Consider the following 27,694-nt stretch of genomic DNA (forward strand, 5'->3'; position numbering starts at 1 on the left):
ATCACCCACTTTCTCCTTTCCCCCACTCCCCATCAACCCTCTGTTTGTTCTCTGTGTTTAAGAGTCTCTTATGGTTTGCCTCCCTCCCTCTCTGTAACTTTTTTTCCCCCTTTCCTTCCCCCATGGTTTTAAGTTTCTCAGGATCCACATATGAGTGAAAACATATGTTATCTTTCTCTGACTGGCTTATTTCACTCAGCAGAATACCCTCCAGTTCCATCCACATTGCTGCAAATGGCAGGATTTCATTCTTTCTCATTGCCAAGTAGTAGTATTCCATTGTGTGTATAAACCACATCTTCTTTATCCATTCATCAGTTGAAGGACATTTAGGCTCTTTCCATAATTTGGCTATTGTTGAAAGCGCTGATATAAATATTGGGGTACATGTGCCCATATGCATCAACACTTTTGTACCCCTTGGGTAAATTCCTAGCAGTATCAGCTTACTTTTACAATTACATTTCGTCAGTGAAGCACACATGAATTTTGATAAGAATTGTAGCTGTAAACTATGTATCTCTCTATAAACTATGTATGTCACTGTAAACAGTAAAGCTTCACTCTGACAAGAAGCAGTCACTTTTGCTTTTAGTATTTTCTGTCACCTTTGCTTTTAGTATTTTCTGTCGTATTTCTAAATAAGCATATTATTTGTACTTACACTGTTATCTCTTAATAGGCATCTGTTGACTTTGTATTACAGGAAATGAGGACTTAACACTCCCACACCATTCCTCCCACCTTCCCAACATTCTACCAGTAATGGCTATGCATTCTTTTTGATTATATCAGCATTCACTGTTTGCATCATTAGGACTTTGTAACTCAATCCTGAGCCAAGATAAACATTAAAACTGCAATTCTTCTCATAAACAATATTAATTTCCTAGAGCTTATTATTGCTTTATGTTTTTAACTTGTTTGATCCTCATTTTCTTATTTAAAATTTTACCTGTGGTTATACTCCTCTTACCATCTTCCCTCCTCCACCTTCACAACATATGAAGTACTGGAGAATCTTTTCAGTTTTTTGGGGGATATCCCTCTGGAGTCCTCTATCTTCCCGTTCCAGTACTTGTTGTTTTCTAGGTTGGCTCCATGACTGTCTTCCTGAGACTGCCTATTGTTTGAATACTCTGTCACCGCCATCTTTCTTGCTTTCCTCTCTCGTTTAATAGCATATCTTTTAGTAGCATAAGAGTATGCCTTTAAGTACATTTGTTGAGGCTTTGCATATCTGAAAATGTTTTTATTCTTTCTACCTTCATGCTTGATTGGTAGTTTGGATGTAGAGTTCTAGGTTATAAATAATTTCCCCCCACAGAAATGTGAAGGCATTCAGTGTTTTAACTTTTACTATTGCTGGTAAAGAAATATTGTACTCTTTCGAGTTCTAATCCTGGATATGACCATTATATGTTTAATTATCAAGAGTTCTTTTTTGAGTTGTGTTTCATTCTGTTACTAGTGTCTTGTTAGGGCATTAATAGATTTTCTTAAAATGTGATGTGTGTGCGTGTGCGTGCGCGCACACACACACACACACACACACACTCTTTTTCTCTCTATATGCCTCCCTTCCTTGATGGTAGTGGTGGTGAACTTGTTTATGTTATGGGGCCAAAGGCAGCTCTCATGATACCTGGTCTCTCCATTTCCTGAGCCTTTCCAGATTTCTGGAACACTTTCCCCTTCCAAGTTAGTGATCATCTCTCCATTTTATCTTAATTTCTGTGATTTGGAGTTACATTCATACTCTGATTGCATCAAAGATAGTTTGTGCTTGTTGCTTATTTTCTTTGTTGTTTTGGGGTCATTGCTAAGAAGAGAAGTAGGCAGACAAGTTTTACTTTATTCTATACCAGCGCATTTGTTAACCATCAGCATCTTTCTCTGTTTTCCAGGTAGGAGAGTACGGGGAATTTATAAGAAATACGCTAGATAACTTCCTAAGTGTCTTTGGGGGAAATGAATGCTTTCAAGAAATGATACAACAGTTTTAAACATTCACGTACCATTCGGTTAACACATTTATTGAGTATGTACTATGCGTAAGCCTTGGACACTGCTCTGGGTATAGAAAAAAGGCAATCTCTGATCTCAAAAAGCTCACTTCCTGGGTGAGGAGAAGAGTTAGTACAGAGTGGCAGGTTCTGTGATTAGGTAAACCAAGGCTGCTCAGGGGAGCCGTGTGCAGGAGGGGAAGAAGAGGAAAGATTCAAGGTGTGTTCTCTAGAGGAGATAATGCCTGCGCTAAAGATGAGTAGTAGTATCAAGCAAAGGAAGAGACCTTTGTAAAATGCAATGTTCTGTTACAGATTTACAGAGTAAATTTGTGGCCAAAGAAAATGAAGTACAGAGTCTTCATAGTAAGCTTACAGATACCTTGGTATCAAAACAACAGTTGGAGCAAAGACTAATGCAGTTAATGGAATCGGAGCAAAAAAGGGTGACCAAAGAAGAATCTTTACAGATGCAAGTTCAGGTATCTGATTTTCCCTTGCTTTTATTTTATTTAATTTTTTAATTTTTTTTAAACGTTTATTTTTGAGAGAGAGCACAAGTACGGGAGAGAGAAAGGAAGACAGAAGATCTGAAGCAGGCTCTATGCTGAGAGCAGCAAGCCAGATATGGGGCTCGAACTCACAAACTGTGAGATCATGACCTGAGCCAAACCCAGATGCTCAACTGACTGAGCTATCCAGGTGCCCCTAATTTTCCCTCTTTTTAAAAAATAAAGGTGGGCAGTGGCTGGATGTGTCTCTGTAGAAGAGAAAAGTTGGTCTACTTTATCCTAATTCTGGAGTGCTGATGAGTAATTATAGCTTAATCTTTAAGCAGTTGTCACGATATGGTGTGTTTGTGTGCTTAAAGATGTCCTCTTTAAGCACAGTTTTAAATTCTTTGTGTTAGATTACGAACAGCGCAACTTATTATTAATTTATACCTTATAAATCAACTCTCAAAATAGATGCCTAGTGATTGTTGTTTAAATTATGCCTTTTGGAATCTAAGAATGCCTTATAAAGATAAGCAGAAGTTTATACCTTATTTTGTTCATATATGTTGGTGTATTTGTTAACAGCACACTTTTCTCTCTCCTTTTTGGTTGCTATTTATGAAAGGATATTTTGGAGCAGAACGAGGCTTTGAAAGCTCAAATTCAACAATTCCATTCCCAGATAGCAGCCCAGGTAATCGTGCTTTTTTAAATGTTGTTTATCATTACTAACAGCTGCTGCTTTTTGTTTGTTTGTTTCCTTACTGATAGCTTCGTAGCCATTTAAATAGTCATCTGAATGCCTGTTGAGTGCCAAGCACAGGATTAGTAGTTGGGAGACTAGTCAGTCAACAGTGATGATCCTGATTGCTCAGCACTCTGATAATTATGTATAGTGCTATGGGAAAACACCAAGAAAGAAATCCAAATCCAACTAATGGAGAGTTTTTACCATAGGAGGAAAAAATGTTGATAATCTTGACACAAAACAGAAGAAATTGGCCAAATGGTGTTAAGAATAGTGGTTTATGTATTAAAAATGCTTGCTGAATATTAACTAGCCATAAGGGAAAACTTTATATACCCTCAGAGGGTAGCAGTATGTTAATATAATATATATTAATCTCAGGTTATATATGCAAAAATTCACTTTAAAACTTATACTTCTGTTTAGTAAGTGGGAATACCTTCCAGAGTTTTGCAAGTTGTGTTGTTAGACCTGTTACTCTTTGGCAACATTGCTGTGCCACATAGATATATTCTAAAGCATATATCTCTATAATACAACATTAAGAAAAAGAAAAAAAGCTTCTAAGTACTTATTTCTCAGTACTTACTATATACATACTGTGAATTTCGGTTTCAATTCCTCAACTTTAAAATTCAAAAAATTGTAGAGAATGTATTAGCTTAGAATAGAAGTCACTTTTCTGTGTTAAAAAGCAGTTTTAATGTTAACAATTTGTTTTTAAGGTTTATGCAAAGTCAAACTCCCAAACTTTTGGGACATTTTTGTTTTTTTTCTAGTTGCTTTCTTTGTAGAAACTATCATCTAAAATGAATTGGGTAAGAATTATTTACTATAGGAAAGGGTGTCTATATATATGAAATATACATGTATATATAAATTATCAACTCAGAGTGGATTGAAATCTTGTTATTAGCTGAGAGGTAGCTCTAGAAAATTTATCAGGAATTAAATATTTAGAGACTGCTACCAGTATGTTTTTGAAAAGTGAAGATGAGCATGTGTATTACCAAATGACTCGGTTGTTACCTTAATCATGAACTGTATCATTTCATTATTGGAAATAGTTACTAAGATAAGATGAAAAATGGCCTTTCTGGATATTTTTCCTATGTATTTGTTACTTGTCAGTTATACAGTTCCCAGGCCTGGCAGTTTGTTTTATTTGAACTGTTCTGTGCAATCTAATTCCTTAATACTGTTTGTTAGTGATCAAAGTTGCTTTCAGAATAATAGCTACTATTTGAACATTCATGATGGGCCAGATACTCCTCTAACAACTTGATGTACATTAACTTCTTTTAATTTTTGAAGCTCTATTTGATTATTGTACAACTTTTAAACTTTCTTTTAAATGTTTTTATGTTGACACTGTTCTTCTTTCTTAGACCTCTGCTTCAGTTCTGGCAGAAGAATTACATAAAGTGTAAGCCTGCCTTTCTACACTTCTCTTATAATTACTTAGTTACCACTAACTGATACCTGTTTTATCAACACTTAGGATTTACTTTATGTTCTAACTTGTTCCGAAAATACTCCCAACTAGATTTGGAGCGACTTTGCTCTCCTCCTTCCATCAGTGAGTTGAGTTCCTAAACATTGCACATTTTGTGTTTTATGTCCTTATTGTAAAAGAGTTAAGGAACCTTTCTTTTATTTGGACTTTAGCAGTTATGTAAGAGAGAATTGTGATTTGAGATTAATGGAAGTAAATTACTTTTGTGTCTAATAAGTAGTTGTACCCACTCTGTATCTTAACTATATGGTGGTATACCCAAAACAAGGTTCTGTTTTTAGTGTATTGTTTAATTTGCTTAGACATGAATTGCTCGAGTTCAGAAGACCTGAAATCTGGCTTTGGCCTTGCCAGGTTTGTAAGCTTAAACAAATTACTTCTTTTCACCTCAAGTTTTAAAATAGGGGTATGTATTTTAGGGAGTTGTAGTAATACATATGATAGTTATTACTAAACTGGAAGGAGTTATAGAAATGGAGGGTATGGCTACATGAGAAACGATTTAAATAAGCATGACAACATTTAAGGCTTTTAATCCCTTGAGCTGTGACTTGACTTGTAAACGTTTATTGAATGTACAAATGTATTTCCTGTTAAAGGATTGCTGAAAAGGATAAGCAGATAAAACAGACTGAAGATTCTTTAGCAAATGAACATGATCATTTAACAAGTAAAGAGGAAGAACTTAAGGTACAGTAATTCTTACAAATGCCTATTTTATAGGCATTGAATTTGTGATGGTAATCAGTATGAATGTCTATCAAGAATGGAAAATACCCTGCATTCATTTTAAAAGTGTCTATGTCTTTTCTACAAAATCCTCTTTAGCCTTCTAAGAAAAGTTGAGAAGACTTTTCTCATATGCTATAATTCACGGTAATTTGGGAAACATGCTACGTAACAGGATATGGTTTCTCTTTCTGTTTTAAGAAATTGTAATTTGAGACCTTTGCTTAGGTAGAAGAGATGCTTTACAAACTTTAGGGTTAATTATATTAAATATTTTTTAATATTTTTCCTTCTTGTAGGATACACAAAATATGAATTTCTTATTAAAAGCTGAAGTGCAAAAGTTACAGGCGCTGGCAAATGAACAGGTAGGTAAATCTTCATTGCTGTTGAACATTCACCTCAGAATTTCACTTAGTCTATACTTACTTGCATTGGTATTGCAAGTCCTAATTTCATATACATAGTAAATACAATGGTTACTTGTGTTCACCTAATGTTTATTGTTGAAAGCCTCTTCTATTTGACCATGACTCTCACAACCCACCTAGATATTGCTGTTTTCATGTTGAAACTAATGTTCGATCGAATGAGTTGACCACTTTTAGGGTCTCCAAGGAATCCATTACAACATTCTTAATGTGCTGATTTGTTTTAGCCTTCTGCCGTTGAATCAAAAAACTGTATACCTTTATTAGGGTAAAATTTGATCAGTGAGAAGTATAGAATATTGGGACAGCAAAAAGTATTACAGAAATCTGTAGGATATTGCTTTAACTTTTATTTACTCCCAGATATATGAAAATGTAGCTTTTCAGTATATAAAACTAAGTGAACAAATAGTTTTGAGTGTTTCCTGAGAAATAATGCAGTTCTCATCTCATTTCAAACACAGGCTGCTGCTGCACGTGAACTGGAGAAGATGCAGAAAAGGTGATTGAAGTATTGCTGTATATGGAGCCATCCTACATTTATGTTCAATTGCAGAAATTACTGCTACTCATAACTGATGGTTGTGCATGTAATTTGTGTTGTAAACTTCATTAATGTATGAAGTATTTCAATTGATTTTCTTTCTCGTAGTATTCATGTTAAGGATGATCAAATAAGATTGCTTGAAGAACAGCTGCAATGTGAAATTTCAAACAAAATGGAAGAATTTAAGGTGTGTGATTAAGCTTGTCAACTGAGCTTAGAACGACCTTATACAATTTCAGTTGAAGTGAATCTAGAAATACTAGGTTTTTGTTTTTTATTTATTTATTTATTTTTTTAATTTTTTTTATTTAAGAGAGCATGCTAGTGAGCATGAGCGGGGGGAGGGGCAGAGGGCTGGAGAGAGAGAGAATCCAAGGCAGGCTTTGTGCTCTGCATCGCTGAGCCAAAATCAACCCACTGAGCCACCTAGGTGTCCCCTAGAAATACTAGTTGTTATATGAAATCAGTCTGATGCAGTGTGACTATAGTTTATTTGGGGGCTTTTACAACCAGTGCATTTTGTCATGTACTTCTTGTCTAGACTATCTTATCTGTTCCTTTTTTTGTTTGTTTTTTAATGTTTATTTTTTTTTGAGAGAGAGCACAAACGGGGAGGGGGGGAAGGGGTAGTGAGAGAGAGGGAGACACAGAATCTGCAGCAGGCTCCAGGCTGTGAGCTGTCAGCACAGAGCCCAACGCAGGGCTCGAAATCAGGAAGGGCAAGATCATGACCTGAGCCACCCAGGTGCCCCATAGACTATCTTATCTGTTCTTATAATAGACGTTTGAAACTCGTTTTGCCTCAGTGTTTGCAGTTTTTAGTTTGTGATGGTTTTAACTGCCTCCATTGTGCTAGTTTCTGGTCATGGCTGCTCAGGTTGAGGATTGTAAAGCATTCTTATCACCAGGGTGCATCTCTTCATGTGCATGAGATTTGCATTCTTCTTCTTTTTGCATTTATTTTATTTTTTTAGATTTTTTTTATGTTTATTTAGTTTTGAGAGCGAGAGACAGCATGAGTGTGGGAGGGGCAGAGAGAGAGAGGGAGATGCAGAATCCGAAGCAGGCTCCAGGCTCTGAGCCTTCAGCACAGAGCCCGATGTGGAGTTCCATCCCATGGACTGTGACATCATGACCTCAGCCCAAGTTGGACACCTAACCGATTGAGCCACCCAGGCGCCCCTTTTTGCATTTATTTTATAAGAATCCCATATATACTCACTTATCAAGGCAGGATTTCCCAGAATCCAGTGGCACAAACTGAATTCTTTGAAATACACATGAAATAATTCTAAGTACAGTGTTAATACTGTTTTCAGATAAAGCACATGACTGAATTGGGGGCTCAGTAGAAACTGATGATTTTGATTTTCATTGTGATGAAATTTGAAGTGGGGTTCATGAGTACACGCCTAAGATAATTCTTGAGACGTTTGTTGCAAAAGGTGATTTTATTAAAGCGTGGGGACATGACCTGGGGGCAGAAAGAACTGCACTGGGATTGTGAGGTGTGACTATATACTTTTAAGTTTGTGGAGGGAGTGGGGGAAGTAAGTTTCTAAGGAATTTTGAAGCAAGGCTTTCAGGATCTTGAAGGGACTAGCTGCTGTTAAGATAAGGTTACTTTTAGTTTTTAATGAAACATAAACATTAAGGCACCAAGGCAGCAATGAGTTTCTTGAGGAAGGTCACGCTCTGAATGTTTCAGCAGTTTATCAGTGGGCTGCAAGTTGTAAGGAAATTTAATTTAAGCTACATTTCTCTTACCTTTGTTTCCCTCATCAATTGTACATGTACTTTATATATTAGTACTATGTCTGTGTTTTGGAAATATATATTCATTGAAACTGGAAAATGAAACCACATGAGATTTGTATTCTTACATTTGTATATAATTCACCTGTCACTTTATGAGTACTTGAATAATATGGGTTTTTTTTTTTAACCCATTCAGATGATTGCTTGGTTACCTTTTCTTAATAAAACAGTAAACTCTGAGATTCTTTCTTTCAGATTCTAAATGACCAAAACAAAGCATTACAGTTAGAAGTTCAGAAGCTACAGACTCTTGTTTCTGAACAGGTAAGGCTTTTGTGAATCACAGGGTAGAACTATCTAATATTAACAAGATCTGGTTCTTCTTAAATATTAACCAACGCATTCTTTTTGAGGAGTTTTACTTAAGGGATAGATAAGTCTTTTCATTGCATTTCTATTCATCTTGTGCTTATCAGGTGCCTAAATTAAGGGAAATAGAATTTTTCTTCCCTGAGAGGAAGCTAATGCTAACCTCCTATTTATAAGCACTTTAAAAAAAAAAGTGTAATAGGATACATAAAAAGCGTTTAAGTCCTTTTGATACAGTTGGCTCTCAGGATAAAAGTCCTTACATTTTTGGAGCCTCACCTTTTTCTCTAAGGCAACAGTGGCTTCTTAAAAAGAGAGTAAGTAGGCTTAACACTTGCTATCAGCACTTAAAAGCAATTATGTTGATCAAATGCTTAACCCTTCTGAGACCTTTCATTCCAAGTCTTTCACATTGAGATGTTATTTACATCATGAATATGTTAGATTTAAATGGGGAAGTTTATGTATAGTGTTTAGCCTGGTACTTGGCCTTTAACAGGTATCTTAAACCTTAATTCCTCTCCCTTTGGATATTTATTTTTTCATCTCCTCTCTACCCTCTACTGTCATCATACTTTTTTCTGTATTTTTGGCAAGCCATCGAAATTATATAGTGGTCTGAGTAAGCATGGCTCCATAAACTAGAGTCCCAGGCAATGTCCATTGTATGGCTTTTCCTAAGAGTTAGTTGCCTTCAGACTTTTCTTATACATAACTCAAATTCCAGTGTTAAAAATATTCTAGAAACTCTTGATATTAGATGACACATTAAAATAGAAACTTTGAATGTTGCTCTAACAGTGTTAAATTTGGGAACCTGTATTAGAAGCTGAAGTTATGATAGCACATAAGTGCAAATGATAGCACTTCCTTTCACCGATGCATGCTCTCTTTTTTATTTTAAAATTTACATTATGCGGATATTAAATTGGTTTAGCTACTAAGCTGTGTCAAATACTGTGGAAGTATTTCGTTCACATCTCTTTACTTTTCAAGAAATAATCTACTTTTTTCCTCCCCTTCTTGAATATGATAGTAAGTGCCTTGCATAATCTTTACTACTTTGTATATGCTTTATCCTTGCAAACAAAAGGCAGTAGAGATAATGCTAAACTGATGATATTTAGTACAGTGCAGGGACATGACTTCATGCCACTGTAATGCTAAAGTAATATTTAAGGTTTATTCTTAAATCTTATTCTCATTTCCCTTGTGGTGGCATAGTTTATAAGCGATCTATTTCATCAAATCTGAGACTTTTCCCCCCTCATAGTTTCTGGTTACAGTTTAGCTGGCAGCATCTAAAATTTTAGTAGCAACATAAAATACTATGTGTGAGATGCAACATTAATGACTAGGATTAGGTGAAGTAGGGTTGATAATATTTGGTTGTGTTAATTCTTACCCAGAAAGGCAGAATGTAAATTTTGGGTTGGTTATCAGAGATTCTGAGTCACCTATTTCAATATATAAGCTTTTAAATACTTTCTAAAATTAACTTCATAGAAGGTAAAACAAATGTCTAGAAACAGATGAATCTGCCCTGGAATTCCAGTATTAAAGGTGTTGGTTACTTTCACTTACATTTAAGCCAAAAACCTGAATCTTTACAAATCTTTTAACTTTAAAATCTTTTAATATTTTAGTTCTGTACTAAAAATGTATTCTCCCTGATTAGGTAAGAACAAAATCACTAGCCTCAAATTTTTCTTTTTCCTTAAAGATTGTATGAGGACTTAAGAATTGCCATTCTAATATCTTACGTAAAATCCCCCATCATGTGTGTGAAAGTTAATATTAAAAAAGAAAATCCTCTAATTTCTACCTTAACTGAGTCAGCCTTCCACCTACTGCTAAGGTTTCTGTGTACTTTTAGATATTCTGTTAAAATGACAAACTTTAACATGTGATAGATTTTGCTTGAATGAAGAATAGTCCAATTTAATCCAAGGAACAAAATTTTATACCTAAATTAAAAAAATGTATTTAAAAGAATTTGATAGGAGGGAAAACTGGTACTAATTTAAGATTTTCTCTTTGGTAATTCTTAGAATTTTTCTTGTTCTTAAAGCTCTGTCTTTTAAAAATAGTTTAGAAAGCGTATAACTAGGATGGGTATGTTTTGGTTGTGATTGTAACTTCTCTCAACTTGGCAGACCATAGAACCATCTTTGGCTTTTTCTCTGTTCATTTTTATTGCTATTGCTAGTGAAAGGAGAGAGAAAAATTAGTATAATCTTAATTTCTTTCATTTCCACCTTTTTTTTTTAACCCTTTCCTACCCAGCAGTCAGAATTCCAAGTGACAGTTGAGAGATGAACAGTCTAGTTACATAAAAAAAAGTTCAGTCCTTCTGCTCTTTGGATTTTTATCTGGGAGAACAAGATTGAGCTTATTGAAACAGGAACCAGTAATGGTGCCTAGTTGTTGTTTCTTCAGGTGTAGGAAGCAGAAAGACAACAAATACCAGGTAAGGTAACCTGTTCATACACTAAAGAAGGGAAGGCTCCATTTGGATGCAGGCCTGTGGATGATGATACAAATAAATCAGTTACTAAGATCTCATTTATTCGGAATAAAATAAAGTTCTGGGGAGGCAGGGTTCTGAAGTATCTTTTCTTTTTTTTCTTTTTTTTCTTTTTAAGCTCTTTTTAACAAAAGAGCAGGGTTTTCATTCTTATTTTGGTAGATTTTAAAGATTTAGTGATCAGAATTATTAAGTAAAAACTATAAGGAGTAGGAAATTTTTCTTTTTGTCCTGTTGCCTGGTTGTATATTATTGTAGAGGGATTTATTGTGTAAATTGTAGTTTTGGAGAACATCTAGGGAGAACAGAATTGGATTAGATTAGGCCAATTATGTATAAAGGAAAAAGGTTGGATAGATGCTAAACTGGTCAGTTTTTTAGAATTATTTGATGAGCTGTTGACCAAGAGTATTTGTTACACTGTAACCTTGTTAAAGGAAATTGATTTCATTACATATTTATGAATGGAGTCTGTTGGATATTGTCCTACATGCTGAAGCTACAGACATGAATGAGACTTGGTTCCTGTTCTCAAGAATGTGGCTTAGTGTGGAGACAGAGGTGTCATACAGAAAAGTATGATGAATAAAATTCTTGAACTGTGGTACAGGTTTAGAGGAAGAGATAATAAATTCTATCTGGAGGAGAGTGAGGGTGAAGAGGCACCACAGAGAAGGAACAACTAAACCCGATATTGAAAAAAATTGCCCAACTCCTGACGGGAAGTTCAAGCTAAGGGGATACAGTGTTAAAAATCATGGGAATGTATGCCAGACTGGTGTATTCACAGTATACTGGCATGTTGTGGAAGTGTAAAGTTTGAGGTGTAAGTAGAGAAAGATTGGCTAAGACCCAATTATGAAGGACTTTGTATGCTGTTTAAGGACCATGAACTTGATCTAGCCTGTTTATGGTAAACCTCTGAAGGTATTACAAGGATGAATAAATGTTTTGTCTAACATTTTAGATCACTCTGGTAACAATGAAGTGTTTGAATTTGTGTGGGGGAGAAGTATGTAGGACTAAAGATATAATACAATAAATGATTAAGGTGCAGATAATAGTGTTAAAAGTTTTTGTTGTTTTTTTTTTTTTTGAGATGTAATTGACATATAGCAAATTAGTTTCAGGTGTACAGCATAACGACTTACATGTGTATAGAATGTGAAATAATCACAACAATAAGTCTAGTTAATAGTTAACATTCATCATCATGCATAGTTACAAATTTTTTGTTAAATCTTTATGTGAGATGGCATTCATCAAAAATAAAAATGGACAAAAAACCCATCGTGATAGATTTATAAACTTATTATATGATTTATTTTCATAGTTTATAAACCTGACTTAATATACTTTTGACAGCTCCTGTTTCTTTTCTAATGATAGGAAAGTTTTTCCCATTGGGATGTTCTTCCTGTACCCCTCACAAAATAATCCTTACAGACTATAGGCAGAGAGAAGGATTGTATGGTATTTTGATATTTGAGAAGAGTGAAACTGAGGGCCTAACCTCAGGCATTGAAGCAAAGGGGACTACTTTTAGAAATATGTAAGAAGTAGAGTCTTAGGACTTGGATTTAGCAATGGAAAAATTAATAGTATTTGTGAAAAATGGTTACAATAAAATTGGGGGAAAAGTAAGAAGCTAGCAAAATTCAAAGAGTACCAGCGGGAACTGGGATGGGCAGAAAAAATGTTCAAGGAAAAAGACCCCAAGCCTGTTTTGGTAGGCTGCTTAATTGCCTGAAGGCTTGGAAATGCCAAGGGGGAAGAAAGCCCATCTTCTGGACACAAATTATAGCAGTGGGGACTTCTGTGTTTCTGGGGAGATGCTAGAAGGAAAGTGGTTAAAAGTAGCAGTTAACTTTCATGTTTTAATGCTTTACAAGGAAAATACGTTCATGGGTTGCTTCTGCAGTTTACAATCTGTTTTAAAACATTCTGTATGTTTTAAGTGGAATCACATAATATTTACATGTTAAAAGATCATTGATTTGTACACAGGATTTTTGCACTTGCTCATATATATGTTGTATCATAGTTTTTAAAAAGTCAAAAAAGTCAATTATAAGAAGAAAGAACAAAGTCTCTTTCCTGGCCTTCAAGGCTTTAGAGCTTTGGGTTTTTTATAATTTGAAGAATTGAATTGATATAGAAGAAGCAAGTTCTCTTCTTATTCTTAAGGTTTTCTTTTATAGTAATTAAAAAATTATAAGGTACTAATTCATTTTGCTAGCCCATATTATGCCTATCTTTTTTCTGTCTTTTTTGTAATTGCTTCTCTACTGTCTTGTGTTTTCTGAATTAAATAGTTCTTTAATTATCAGCAGTCTTCAAGTGTGGATTGCCTTCCTAAATTTTGGATCTAATTAAAACTAAATAATTTTCATAGAGTTTTGTTTCTGAACTAGTTTTACCTCATCAAACTTGGTAAAATTAAACTTTTTTCTTTTTTTGGTGATTTTTATTTTAGCCTAATAAAGATGTTGTGGAACAAATGGAAAAATGGTGAGAGTTTAAAATTTTCTTTTTATATTTTAATGACTCATTTCTACCAAATTTGAGGTAACAGAATTACTAACTATATTAATCTAGGTTGTTAAAATGCTCTTTGTACTTCATAATGGAAGAGGGTGATATGCTGTTGAGTGATTTGATTTGGGCTTACGTTAGGTTTGTGGCATTATGTGTGGTGGTGATTTTGTTTAGGCTAGCATGTAAGCATGTATTACTTGAACATGTTTTACTTATTGTTAAAGAAGAAGTACCCTTAGACCATGATCAGAGAGATCCTCACAAACCTTTGTAGAATTAAGTTTATAAGAAATGATGGACACAGGAATTGATGTAAAATATTTAGCAGTAATAGCATTTACCTTGAAAAATAGTTAATTCATATGTTTTAAATTTGTAATTTAGCATTCAAGAAAAAGATGAGAAGTTGAAGACAGTGGAAGAATTACTTGAAACTGGACTTATTCAGGTGGCCACAAAAGAGGAGGAACTGAATGTAAAGCATTTTATAGATTTGTTTTTCTTATGGGGTAGTGAACGTGAAGGAGATTTACTATAATTTTAGATTTTCCCCATAGCTTTTGAAACTTCATATTAGTTATCCACATTTTATGAATATATCTTTTTTCATGAAATGTAACATTTTATTAGGAATACCAAAATGTGTAGTTGATTGTAGCATTCACTGTCTTAATGAAATAGATACTGTTTTTATGGTTTATATATGCTTCCTTTCTTCCACCCTTGCCCAAATTATAACCAAATGATAACTAGCAGACTTCATAAGTTCATGAGGTAGTATTGGAAGCCAGGGAAAGGAGAGTCTACAGTAGTGTTTTGTGATTATCATTAGCCTTAACTGACTTGACTCCTTCTTTCTAGAAGAAATGTTAAAAAGATGTATCTGAGTTTAGGGGGAGAAATGACTTGATAAGTGGTATACAACATGCTGTTAAAGTGGTGGAAACATAAGCAGAAATACTTGTGGGCATAAATGAATTAAAGATCCATTTGGCTATCTCTAGAAGTTAGAGAATTATAGACATGAGTGACAAGGAGATTTCTGGACCTTCTAGAGATGGAAAGAAGCAGCTAAAGAAAAATGAGAAGGTAGGGTATTTTGAAGATAGCTAATTTTTTAGAAAGTAAAAGTATGTTGTGCTTATGTGTCTTTGTAAAAGGCAATAAGAACAGAAAATTCATCTCTGACGAAAGAAGTTCAAGACTTAAAGGCTAAGCAAAACGATCAGGTAGTGTATTCAGTAGATCTTACAACTGTTCTCTTTTAAAACAATGTTCTCTTTTAAACAATGGACAAACCTGTTTTGTTCAAATAGAGCAAATCTGTTGTTAATTCCTCCCTTCACCAGTGTGGAATTGTCAGAGTTTTCATCTGAATGATTAGGGACTTAATTAACAGTACTAGAAGCTACATTTCATTGAATGCTGACTTGTACACCAGACACTGGGTAGAGTACTCTAGATAGGATGTCATTGCTGCTTACTACGGCAATAAAAGGTTTTGCGTATACAAGTATAATGCAAGACTCTAAGTAGCAGTAGAAGAAGCTCTCTGAAATTGGGCAGTTTCCTAGTTATTTGTTCTTTTCATGTGGTTAGAATTATTAATTGAATAATTGTAACTTGTTATCTATTGATTTTTCTTAACTGTAAATACCCTTAAATCTACTTACTTTCAGAGTGCTTTTCATTTTCATTATTATGACATTTAAAAAAAATCTAGAAAGAATTAATTCCTGGGTTTACTTTTCTCATTTGGATTTTGGTATAGTGGAAAATTTAAGGATAATATACTTTTCTGTTTCTGAATTCATTTATATTTTGAGCAGATTACTAAGTAGGATGCCCTCCTATTTCCAGGTTTCTTTTGCATCTCTAGTTGAAGAACTGAAGAAAGTGTAAGTAATGACCTTTTTAAACTGGTCTTTCTCTTTTGGTCCATTTTCTTAGTGCTCGTGAATCTTGTTTTATTGTGCAATTGAGACAGTTGATGTATGTTAATAGTTTAACCTTCCACTCTAGAATTTTTTGCTGGTGGATTAAGAGAATTTAGCTGTGCTTCCTTAGGGTAGTGTGGTTGCTAAAACATCTATTTCTATAATCGATTCCATTTATTTTCTGAACTTATGGCATCAAATTATTAATTTTCTCTTTTTGCAGTAAGAACAGTAAGAACAGGTTATACTGGATAGAGAGATCATTTACCCTCTTGAGGTGTCTATGAGTTTGATGCCATTATTGTGTAGAAGTTCTGCCACTGCTTTCAGAACTCTGGAAGCCAATATTGTTGAGAGGAACTTGATTGTCCCTAGTGTTCTTCAGGGTATTCTTAACATCCTCTGTGCACTTTCAGAGCATGCCACCTGCTTCTCTTTGTGTGCATAGGCTTTAGCCATCTGGTATATCCTGATTAATTCTCATTTAAAAAGACTTAAGTATTTTTTTTTTTTTCCTTCTTATCTGCAAGATACATTGCTATCTTACTTAAAATGGGAAGAGTTGATTTGGATGGCACTATTCATGATTTGGTTCTGTTATGTCTTGGTGGATCTTGATATTTCTATTAAAGTTTAATACTGCATTTCTTCATCTAAGGATCCATGAAAAGGATGGAAAGATCAAGTCTGTGGAAGAGCTTCTGGAAGCAGAAGTTCTCAAAGTTGCTAATAAGGAGAAAACTATTCAGGTATTGAGAAAGAGAAAATTGTGTGTTTTGTATTTTTGTTTATCAACTTAGTGAATATCATTTAATTTCATGTGTTTGTCTGTACATTGCATTTTATGTCAATTTCTATGTTTCCATTGTCCAATCTTGTCTGTTTTGTCATTGTCAAGGATTTGAAACAGGAAATAGAGGCTCTAAAAGAAGAAATAGGAAATATCCAGCTTGAAAAGGCTCAACAGGTAAAAATCCCAGAGCCATAGCATGACAGATTTATTAGTGTATGTGTATTTATGAGCTGTTTGGTTTTTTTCTTGTTACTCAGAAAAAAACTTTCAGTAGTGTGCTGTAAGTATTTTGGGTTATGTGCTTTTTATTTATTTTTTGCCTGATTTGAGAAAGTGTTCTTGATATCAATGTATTTTTTAACTCTTAAAGATTCTTTTCTAGAAGTTTTGTGTATTAATGTTTCATTTTAGTTTGCCAACTTAAATACAAAACAGTTGGGTAAATCTTTTTAACCTTTTTGTTTTTTTTTAAATTGCATGGATCAAAATGTTTTGTTATAGAATATTGCTCAACCTTTGCCTGTAGAACCAAGTAAAACTTCATTGGGGGATTTCAGAGGTAGCTGGGATTACTGGACATATAGGGTGTGGGTGAATTTAATCTGATAAAGCTTCATTGAAAAAATGGTGAGATTGTGTGGACGAGATGATTCATCCAACAATTATTCAACAATATTTCCTGAGTTCCTCCTACTTCTGAAAACACTATGTTAGTGATTGAAGATAATGTGTTGAACAAAACGGGGTATGATGAAAATATCACAGTTCTCTAATATAGATTGAGAGATTAGGAAAGTCTCTTGAGGAACTGACATCTAAGCCAAAATCTGAAAGGACAGTGAAGAGAGTGAGGGATAAAACGTAGTATTGAACTACTGTGTATGATGAGAAAAACAGGACAAAGTAGAGTACTGTTGAGTAGTTGTCCTTGAAGAGCTCTGATATGGTAGGGAGGTATATGTACAGTTAATACTCTATAATTTTCACAACTTGAGAATTAACACATTATTCAGACTTACTGTTCATATTTTTATTTTGTTACTCTTACTGTCATTGGAAACCAGAGAAGGCAAAATCAAAACACATCTCATTTTGGCATGAATAATTCAGCTAGGATTTTTTTTTTTAATGTTTATTTATTGTGAGAGAGAGAGAAGTGTGCGCGTGTGCGCACCTATGAGTGGGGGAAGGGCAGAGAGGGTGGAGGAGAAAGAGAGAATCCCAAGTAGGCTCTGTGCTGACAGTGCAGAGGCAGGGATTGATTGCACAAACCGGGAGATCATGACCTGAGCCAAAATCAAGAGTTGGATGCTTAATGGACTGAGCCACCCAGCTGTCCCTCAGCTAGGATCTTTGTAATTTAAAGTGTACACCTTTTAAAGCTTATCATAAGGCTTAAGGTAAATTGAAAGGATTATAAACTGCTTTTTTTCTGAAAGGTTTTTTCTTTGTATTTCAGTTGTCTATCACCTCTCAAATTCAGGAGCTTCAGAACTTGTAAGTACCATTTCTTTCATTTTCCTTTAATATCTCTTTTCCACAAGTTACATACAAGTATATGCAAGTCAAATACAAATCAAATGCAATTATAATGAAAATCATAACTTCTTTTTAATTTCAAGTAATATTTTTAGGAATATGAAGTAATATCTCAAAAAGCTCTCATGGTCTTAAGTTTTCCATTGGGGTTTAACTTACAGACTTTATGATGGGAATGGGGATAGTGTGGAAAGTCTTATTTTTCATAATTTATAATCCGAATATGACCTCAAACTGAGATGTTGCTTTTTGCCTATTTTAATAGCCACTGTGAAACTGGCTATATAATTCATAGCCAGACCAGTGATGATAAGCTGTCTAAATTCACTGGTATTGGCCTAAACAGAATGATGTGGGATGAGAGTAGGGCTACTCTAATTTATTCAAGATCTGGATCTGCAGTGATAGATGGAATTTCTTTCTTTAATTGTCCTATACTTCTTAACTTATTATCTGCAAAATCACGTTGGCCTGTATACTTAAAATATTTATTTTTTAGTTTATTTTGTATCAGCCTGGGCTGTAAATACAACCTAAAATCTTTTACAGTCTCCACTTTTGTTTGTATAGTCTTATAACATTTTCACTGATGCTTCTTATTAACTTATTGTCAGATTAAAAGGAAAGGAGGAACAGATGAATACCATGAAGATTGTTTTAGAAGAGAAGGAGAAAGACATAGCCAATAGAGCGAAATGGTTGCAGGTGAGAAGTCAAAAACAAAAATAAACACTTTTTTTTATACCTGAATGTCAATTCAGTTCATACCAATTCTTTTTCAGGATCTTCAAGAAGAAAATGAATCTTTAAAAGCTCATGTTCAGGAGATAGCACAACATAACTTGAAAGAGGTATAGTATAAACAGATTACTAGCATATTACATAAGAAATGAGAAATCTCTTTTTTACTGTACTAGAAAATAAATTGAGTTTCCTTGTCATAAAAATTGGTTTATCATAATTTTGTTGTTGATAGAATAAATTAAATTTTATCTTTGTTAGGTCTTTCTGCCTGATTTGTCAACCTAAGTTTAAAAGTATTACCTATCCTTACTTTTTCACTCATACTTCAGTATCTGTGTTTAGTTGTTATATTAATCTGTAATCCTTTAAGAGGTGGATATTAAAAATTGAGTTAAAGTTCATTTTGTCTGTTTTATAAACAGCCTAATTTTAACATTTAATTACATTTTTATTTTATTGGTGAGTGATTATGTATGTATGTGTAGTGTGTGTGTGTGTGTGTGTGTGTGTGTGTGTGTGTGTGTATGTATTGGTAGTACCTGATCTTTTAATGTTAGAATTAAAAATGTGAATCTGTTTCTTAGGCATGTTCTGCATCACGATTTGAAGAACTTGAGACGGTGTAAGTATAATTTTAGCCAGCATTTTAAAAGAGGAACTTCTCATAATTTTCCAGAAAGCACTTGAATAAGTGCTTATATTGAATAAGAAACTCATATTGAGTTTCTTTTAAGTCATTTTTTGTTAAATTAGGAATTATGGCCCAGAGGCCAAAAAAAAAAGGGGGGGGGGCAGTCTCTGTTTGGCATAATAAAAAAGAGGCCTTTTAAGTGCTTTCAGATACCTGGAGACTTTATTCTTTCCAAGCCCTTCAAATCCATTTTCTGATACCTTCTTTCTGCTAATATAGACTGGTTTTATTTAAAGTCTTTTTTTTTTTTAAACAAAGTATGCAATTATTCTAAAGACAGGTCAAATTTATTTCAAATTGAAATCATTGTATTTGAAAGTATAACAGCTCTGAATCAACCAGAAGATAATCTTAGTTACAGCCTTGATGAAGATGATTGAATCTTTCTAGAAAAGTAACTTGCCTATTGAAGAGAATAGTATCTGTTGTCCTATCAGTTATGCTGTGCTGAATACTAAAAATATTAAATCTGATCACCAGTCTTTATAGATGTTTATACTAGAAAATTTTTACCTTAGAAAGTCTTCTTTTAAGCTAAATCAGTCTACAGTGGTAAGAAAGATATCTGGACTTCATCTTTTTGGCACACTATAAAATTAACAGATTTTGCTTTGATGTGATGCTGTCAGTCTTTATTGATATTTAAGAAGAGGCCCTTTGAAAATGTGTCTTTAAAAGTAAGGTATTGAGGATATTAGGTCATTGTCTTTTTGAAGACAAAGGAGATGTCTCCTCTTGACACTAAAATTCTTTTTTTTTTTTTTATTAAAAAAATTTTTTTTTTTAACGTTTATTTATTTTTGAGACAGAGAGAGACAGAGCATGAACAGGGGAGGGGCAGAGAGAGAGGGAGACACAGAATCTGAAACAGGCTCCAGGCTCTGAGCTGTCGGCACAGAGCCCGACGCGGGGCTCGAACTCACGGACCGTGAGATCATGACCTGAGCCAAAGTCGGACACTCAACCGACCGAGCCACCCAGGCGCCCCGACACTAAAATTCTTATATGTGTAACATAATTGTTTATCTTGGAGGCCTTGTGTAACTGTTAAGGTGCTTTTGTTCATTTGCTAATAGAAAGCTTGGAGACACATTTGGGGTCCATTTGTAATAGGTATTTAGGTCATTAAAGAATGTGTTTTTAGATTTATTGCTACATCATATTTTTCTTTTTTTAATAGAATTTGGTTGGGGGGGAGCAATTTTAGGTTTACAGAAAAAACTGAAAGTACAGAGTTCCTGTATACCTCCTACCCCCACTCAATTTCTGTTATTTATTCTTGCAGTAGTGTGGTATGTTTGTTAGAATTGGTAAACCAGTGTTGACATACTGTTATTAACTAAAGTCTGTAGTTTCCCTTAGGGTGTTGTACATTCTGTGGGTTCTGAGGAATGTATAATGACATGTATCTATCATTACAGTATCATACAAAATAGTTTCACTTTCCTAAAAATCTCCTGGCTCTACCTGTTCATCCCTTCCTTCCTCTAACCTCCATCCCCAATCTTTGGCTACCACTGATCTCCATGATTACCGTCTCCATAATTTTGCCTTTTCCAGAATGTCATATAGTTGGAATCATACAGAATGTAGCCTTTCAGAATAGCTTCTTTCACTTAGCAGTATGTATTTAAGTTTTGCTGGGGTTCCCTCCGCCGCCCCCTGACTTGTAATCCTGTTCTTCATGTGTGCTCTTTTGTCATTTTTCATGTAGACTTATAAACATCTTGAAATTATTTTTACTTTCTACATTACGGTGGGACAAAAATAATTGAGAGTCTGTTACAGGCCCTCTGGCACTGGGAATACTGAAATGGTCAAGATGGGTTCCTGCCCTGAGGAAATAGATAAACAGACCATTTTAATAGCATTAAGTGCTACTCTAGAGGTCTGTTGAATAGGGTGACAAGGGCAATTGGGATTCACTTGAGCTAGATAGAGTAAGATTTATGCCTATGCTGGCTAAGGGAGAACCAGATTAAATTATACGTAGCATCTCTTCACAAAGGCTTGGGCATATTATAAATTCCCAGGTCAACTAATTATGGCTTTATGTTTTTTATTTTAGATTTTTCTCCTAGATAAAGCCATACTTAAGAAATGTTAACTATGAAATAAAGTGTAGCAGTTTTATGATGTACTTTGAGTTGAGCGATTCTGGGAATAATATCTTTTAAAACAAATTTATAAGTTGGTATAATATGGGGTGAAAGAGCTGTTAGGCATTGTTTCTGCTATCATTTTTTTTTTTAATAGATGATATAGAAGTCTGTCCTTTTTTATGTGTATAACTGAATCAGATCTTTGTAAAAATTCTAGGTTGAAAGAAAAGGAAAATGAAATGAAGAGAATAGAAACTGTACTAAAAGAGAGAGAGAGTGATCTTTCTAGCAGAACAAAGCTGTTACAGGTGAATATATTTAATTAAAATTAATTATTGTGTGATTTGTCTTTGCATGTTTTAAACAATTTTAACTACACAAAAAATAGGATAGACTCTTTCCTCCCAGGCAGATACTGGGTCTCATTCCTAAGAAAACTATCAATTATTTGTATATCTTTTGAGAAAGTGCCCTTGCATAAAATATGTGTGTAGGTGTGTACTTGTTTTTTGTTTTTTTTTTTTTTTTTTTAATTTTTTAACCTTTATTTTTGAGACAGAGGGAGACAGAGCATGAATGGGGGAGGGTCAGAGAGAGGGAGACACAGAATCTGAAACAGGCTCCAGGCTCTGAGCTGTCAGCACAGAGCCCGAAGTGGGGCTTGAACTCACAGACTGCGAGATCACAACCTGAGCCGAAGTCGGATGCTTAACCGACTGAGCCACCCAGGCACCCCTGTACTTGTTTTTTAAACACACTGTTTAACCATGCACACATTTGTATTTGGCTTTTCTCCCTCAATTATTAATGTTTTTGAAATCTTTCCACATAAGCACGTTTCTGTCTTCAACTTTCTTTTAAATGTTTATTTTTGAGAGAGAGAGAGAGAGTACGAGTTGGGGAGGGGGAGAGAGAGGAGGGTACAGAGGATACGAAGCTGTCTCCATGCTGCCTGCAGAGAGCCCAGAGTGGGGCTGGAACTCGCCAACTGTGAGGTCATAACCTGAGTGGAAGTTGGCCGCTTAACCGACTGAGCCACCCAGGTGCCCTTCTGGCTTCAACTTTTAATGGCTTCATGGTGTTCTCTTGTATCATCTGTCCTCATTTATATAACCAATCTTGATTTACAGATGCCTGGATTATTTAGAGTTGTGTTTCCTGTTACAACAGTGAATATCCTTAAACACACATTTTTAATACTTTTGCCTGTATTTAAAATTCCAGGAAGTGAATTTTGGGGTCAAAGGTTTATGCGGTTTCTTTTTTCTTTTTGAAAGAGGTAGTTAAAATTGAAAACCCGTATCTCTTCATCTTGTAGCTAATATTGAACATACTTACAGAACATTGATTTGAAATGATAGCAAATTGCAGATGGCTGCATTGTCCCAACTGCTCTTGCTCACATTTCATGCTCCAAGTGTTGGTTCGGTTAAATTCTCTCTCTCCCAAGTGGATTCATTTTTAATTTTGTTAGATAATGCTAAGTCGCCCTCCAAAAGTGGTTTTTACAAGTTTACACCAATAGAGGGCCATTTCCTTTTCATCTTCTCCCAACATTGATAGAGATGAAAACATTTGATACTCTGCTTGAAAGATAGTGGGATTATTTTAATTTGTATTTGATTGTGAGAGAGGGGGTAAGTACTCTTCATTTGTCTATTAATTGGCCTTCAGTTTTTCTTACATTTTTCCTCTAGATTGACTTTTTCTTATTAATTTATAACATTTTTTTATATAATAAGGGAAATTATTAGCCTTTTGTCATATGAGAAGTGATTTGTTTTTTTAAGTTTTTCTTTTTATTTAATAGTTATTTCTCCTCCTTTTTGGAATTTTAAAACTTTTATGTGCTCAAATATAAGTAATTTCCTGAGTGTTAAGTCTTGGAATGAAAAATATTTTCATGTGTTTCGATATGTTTATAATTTACTTTTTTGTTTGATGTCTTACATATATGTAATTTATTTAAGTTATGAGAATAACATTTCAACCTTGAAAAAAATGCTAGCCACATTATTAAATAATCCATTATTATTTTACTGCAGTGGTTCTGCCCCCCAGGGGACATTTAGCAATATCTAGAGACTTTTTGTTGTCACAGCAGTGGAGAGCTGCTACTGCATATAGTGAATGGAGGCCATGGATACTGCTAAACCTCCTACAGTGTGCAGGACAGTCCTATCAGCAGAGAAATAGCCAGCCCAAAATGTTACTAGAACTTGCCCTACTGATCTGAAATGTCACCCCATACTAAATTCTTATAGGTATTTAGATCTGTTTCTGGATCCTGTTTTCTTCCAGTGAGACTGCCCACTCCCAGATTGGTACTGAATAATTTAATTATTCTAATCTTATCCTGTGTTTTAATATAGGGCTTATTACTTTTAATATTCTCACTTGAAAAAAATTATTACTATTTTAGAATTTTCCTGGCTTGTATGGTATGTTTCAAAAGTTTATATGGAAAATAAAATCTCTGCACAGGTATTCATGTTAAAAATTTTTTTTTAAATAGGAAGTACAGGATGAAAACAAATTGTACAGATCTGAAATCGAGCAGCTTAAGCAACAGAACTACCAACAGGTAGGTACTGTTAGGTGGCTTGCCTTTCATTTATGTGGTGAAAAGTTACATAATTCAGACTGTCTATAAGTATTCTTATCATTATGCCTTTTTATTGAAAATAAAGTATGTTGGTTTATTTATCAAATTTCTTTAAAAAATTTTGCTATGTCATATCCAAAGTAATATATAATTTATAAAGCATACACAAATAATGTTACTATCTATATTCCAGCTCTGTTATATATGTGTGTGTGTATGTTTTCAGATCCTCCAGAATGCTTTTCTTAGCAAGTCCATTAAAATCCTATCATAGTTAAATGTAGGTGTATACCATTTTCCCTTTCCCTTCAGTAAAAATATGAGTTATTGGAGAGAAACTAGAAAATGTGTAATATTATCAGTAATAGTTTACCACTATTTAAAATACTTTTTCAAGGCGTAATTCTTCTTGGTAAAAATAAAATGGAAATAGGTTTTTTTTTTAAAGATGTTACCAATATATCCTTTCAATTATTTTCTTAATGTATATAAACTAGAAAGTATTATGAAGGGCAAAAGAATTTGTCCCTCTCAGCAAGGAGATTATAGTATAGTAGTTTAGTATGAAAGGTTATAATCTTCAAGGTATATAAATACTGTATGTTGTGTACTTTTGCACGTTACGTAAAATTAACTTTCTGTTACATGCAAGTTAACTTTTCTTAGTTTTTCTTTTAACTTCACTTATGTTATTTGGACTTTTGGAAGCTTAATATAGTCAATATGAATTTAATGTGTTAACTCAGTGCTTTGCACATGCTAGGAAGTTGATAAATACTTGTTAAGTGAAGAATTTAAGTATGTAGTGACAATGATTTGATTTAGTACTCAGTACATTTTTAAAATGTATACATATTTTTATTAAAATTACTTGGTGACAGGCATACAGAATATATAGTATTTTTACCTTTGTTGTCTTAATTTATATCTGAGAAGAGTTTAATTTTTTGTGGTCTTCTAGAAAGCTTTACTTTGAAATAATATTTAACTCTTTTAACAGGCCTCATCTTTTCCTCCACATGAAGAACTATTAAAAGTGTAAGTAATAATTTTGATTCACAGTTGGGGAAGTGGTAATTGTTTTTATGTGCTAAACAGTTCTCAGATAAGCAATTTAACTATAAATGGCACCTAATTTTTCTAATTCTATTTAAATTTCTTGCACCTGCAGGTCACTAGAGTTTAGCTGTGCCCTTGGCTGAACTGATGTACCTTTTTATGGTGTTTAGAGTTTAGTTGAGGGAGATTTTGAGGTTTTTAGGCATTCAGAAAACATCTGAATAAAGTTAAATTGTATTTTCAAGGCTTTACTTATTTACCTTACATTATCTCAGTTATCTTCTGATATCATTGTGGAATTGGATGATGCAAATTTAAGTTTCTGCTTCTGCATTTTATTTAAAAAATTTTTTTAAATGTTTATTTTTGAGGGGGGGGGGCGGGGGACAGAGGATCCGAAGTGGGCTTCATGCTGACAGCAGAGAGCCCAGTGTGGGGCTTGAACACAAACTGTGAGGTCATGATCTGAGCAGAAGTTGGACCCTTAACCGACTGAATCACCCAGGCGCCCCACTGCTTCTGCATTTAAAAAAAAAAAATTCATCATCTTTATGGTTGCTATCTTTTAAGGGGACTTTTTATGCTGAAGCACTTCTCTTCCATTGTTGGCTGGTATTTTTCTCTCAGAGGGTACATTTAAGGTTATTTTGGCTAACTTGGTATGTTTGAACATGCTAGATGTTGACCACATTAAGTGTTGTTCCATCTTGAATCATTTACAGGGTTGTTGGCTTACTGGTTTAGAATTATTTACTGGTGAATTAAGTCTGGAGTTTGACTATTTATAGCAAAGTCAGCAAACTTTTTCTGTAAATGGCGTGTAGTGAATATTTTAGTCTTTGTGGGCCACAGAGTTCTGCTTCGTATTTTTTTTTTTTTTTTTATTCTTTAAAAACGTAAAATCAGCTCTTGGCTAGAGGGCCAAAGAAGGTCTGTGGTTTGGGCCCAGAGCCCTAATTTGCCAACCCCTTGTATAGAGCCTTATTCTTAAGGAAGAGCTATTTGTAATTTGACTTTATATCCAAGCTGCTCTCAACTGTAACAGAATTGAATTGGGAATCTTTGCCATTGCTTTCTGCATTGCTGGGAATTAACTAATGCATTAGAACTAGAAAAACCTGAATCCTGATAATGTTATGAAAATGATGACACTTACCTTACATTAATATCACACTTTTGTTGTGGGTTAGCCATTTAAAGAAAGTCATAACTGATTTCATTACCTTTTGGAAAAAATATTTAAGGGAATGCTTGTACATCAGTTTTCACTCTTCTGAAAATAGCCATTTCTCTGCCATAGATAAAAATAGAAACAACTTTAACTGCAGCAGTTCATATATTCATAAACTATTTCTTCAGGGGATGATTTCTCTTTAGCACAAATATCAGCATGTCATATTGTAAAAGTCATTTTTGAAAATAAGAATGCATCAGGAATAGGTTTTCCATGGTGACAATTAATAGTTAAGTTTAAAAGAGTTTATCTGTTAATACATTCTGCAAAGCATTGTCTGCTTGCTGTTTTTATTTTGTAGTAGTAAATACCATGTTCACTGCCTAAAATGTTGCTATGTGTATTCATGTTTTGGTTTAGAATTTCAGAAAGAGAGCAAGAAATAACTGGTCTTCAGAATGAGTTAGATTCTTTGAAGGAGGCTGTTGAACACCAGAGGAAGAAAAACAATGTAAGCAAATCTTGTCAGAATAAAACTTTCCTTTTTATTATTTCACTGAAATACCATGATTCAGAATTTTTTTAATTTACTTTTAATGTAGATTTTTTCTTAATCTTTGTGCTGTTTTGTGTGTACCTTATTTGGGAGGATTATTAATCATTTTATTAGAGAACATATTTTAATAAATAAATGAAATGACTAATTTGTATATTTCTGATTATAATTTTAAGTATTGAAACTATATTACAGCTTCAGATTTTAATTTTTTTATTAAAATGCAATTGACTTTTGGTTGAACTTTTATTTGAAAAAATTCTTTCGTCTCAATATTTTAAAATCCATTGTATTTTTTTAAAATTTGACTAGGCTAGCCTTTTTGTAAACTGAAAGTAAGCCAGTATTGAAACTCAATATTTTCAGTAATTATGTCTTTCGGAGCCTTCTGGAACCTCCCTTTTTTTAACTGAGAGGTGGTTCAAATTTTGGTAACGAAGCATGTTAGAGGCCTCAGAACCTGAATACATTTACAGTATAGTGGAAGAGGATAGTGCCCTAAGAAATACAAATCTTAATACTTTTACTGAATAGACAGTGATTTAGGTGATTCTTAAAAAATTCTGACCAGAAGGTGATACCTGTAAGTAGAATCCAACCATTTCTTGCTAGAGAAGGAATTTTTGCACACAAAAGTATGCTTGCTAAGACTTGAGCAAGGTTAAAAATGTTCCTGAAATCTCTAAGGGGATATTGATGGGAAATTGATATGTGTTTTCCAATGGAAGTTTAATTTTTCAAAGTCTGCATTAATTTGTTAATTTAACATTAGTTGACATGTACTTGCACCCCAGAGTTTGTCAAAATTAGGTATGTGAATTGCCCTTT

At 34.0% G+C, this 27,694-nt stretch overlaps 1 protein-coding gene across 6 annotated transcripts in view; it reads left to right on the top strand.

Moving 5' to 3' along the window:
* Positions 1-27,694, top strand: part of KTN1 (kinectin 1) — a 114,220-nt gene that overhangs the window by 57,523 nt on the left and 29,003 nt on the right. For 4 of the 6 annotated variants that reach the window (XM_030319172.2, XM_030319174.2, XM_030319176.2 and 1 more), the window contains exons 11-32: positions 2,322-2,488; positions 3,129-3,197; positions 4,640-4,677; positions 5,367-5,457; positions 5,796-5,864; positions 6,392-6,429; positions 6,580-6,661; positions 8,488-8,556; positions 13,605-13,639; positions 14,051-14,141; positions 14,827-14,895; positions 15,527-15,564; positions 16,262-16,352; positions 16,502-16,570; positions 17,856-17,893; positions 18,550-18,640; positions 18,718-18,786; positions 19,264-19,301; positions 21,690-21,780; positions 23,988-24,056; positions 25,078-25,115; positions 26,731-26,821. In XM_030319172.2, the coding sequence (XP_030175032.1) occupies positions 2,322-2,488; positions 3,129-3,197; positions 4,640-4,677; positions 5,367-5,457; positions 5,796-5,864; positions 6,392-6,429; positions 6,580-6,661; positions 8,488-8,556; positions 13,605-13,639; positions 14,051-14,141; positions 14,827-14,895; positions 15,527-15,564; positions 16,262-16,352; positions 16,502-16,570; positions 17,856-17,893; positions 18,550-18,640; positions 18,718-18,786; positions 19,264-19,301; positions 21,690-21,780; positions 23,988-24,056; positions 25,078-25,115; positions 26,731-26,821 (1,541 nt within the window). The remainder of the gene's footprint in view (positions 1-2,321; positions 2,489-3,128; positions 3,198-4,639; positions 4,678-5,366; positions 5,458-5,795; positions 5,865-6,391; positions 6,430-6,579; positions 6,662-8,487; positions 8,557-13,604; positions 13,640-14,050; positions 14,142-14,826; positions 14,896-15,526; positions 15,565-16,261; positions 16,353-16,501; positions 16,571-17,855; positions 17,894-18,549; positions 18,641-18,717; positions 18,787-19,263; positions 19,302-21,689; positions 21,781-23,987; positions 24,057-25,077; positions 25,116-26,730; positions 26,822-27,694) is intronic. The other 2 variants (XM_030319173.2, XM_030319177.2) reach the window with 1 other exon arrangement.

The sequence above is a fragment of the Lynx canadensis genome, chromosome B3 (genome assembly GCF_007474595.2).
Source record: "Lynx canadensis isolate LIC74 chromosome B3, mLynCan4.pri.v2, whole genome shotgun sequence".
Lineage (NCBI taxonomy): Eukaryota > Metazoa > Chordata > Mammalia > Carnivora > Felidae > Lynx > Lynx canadensis.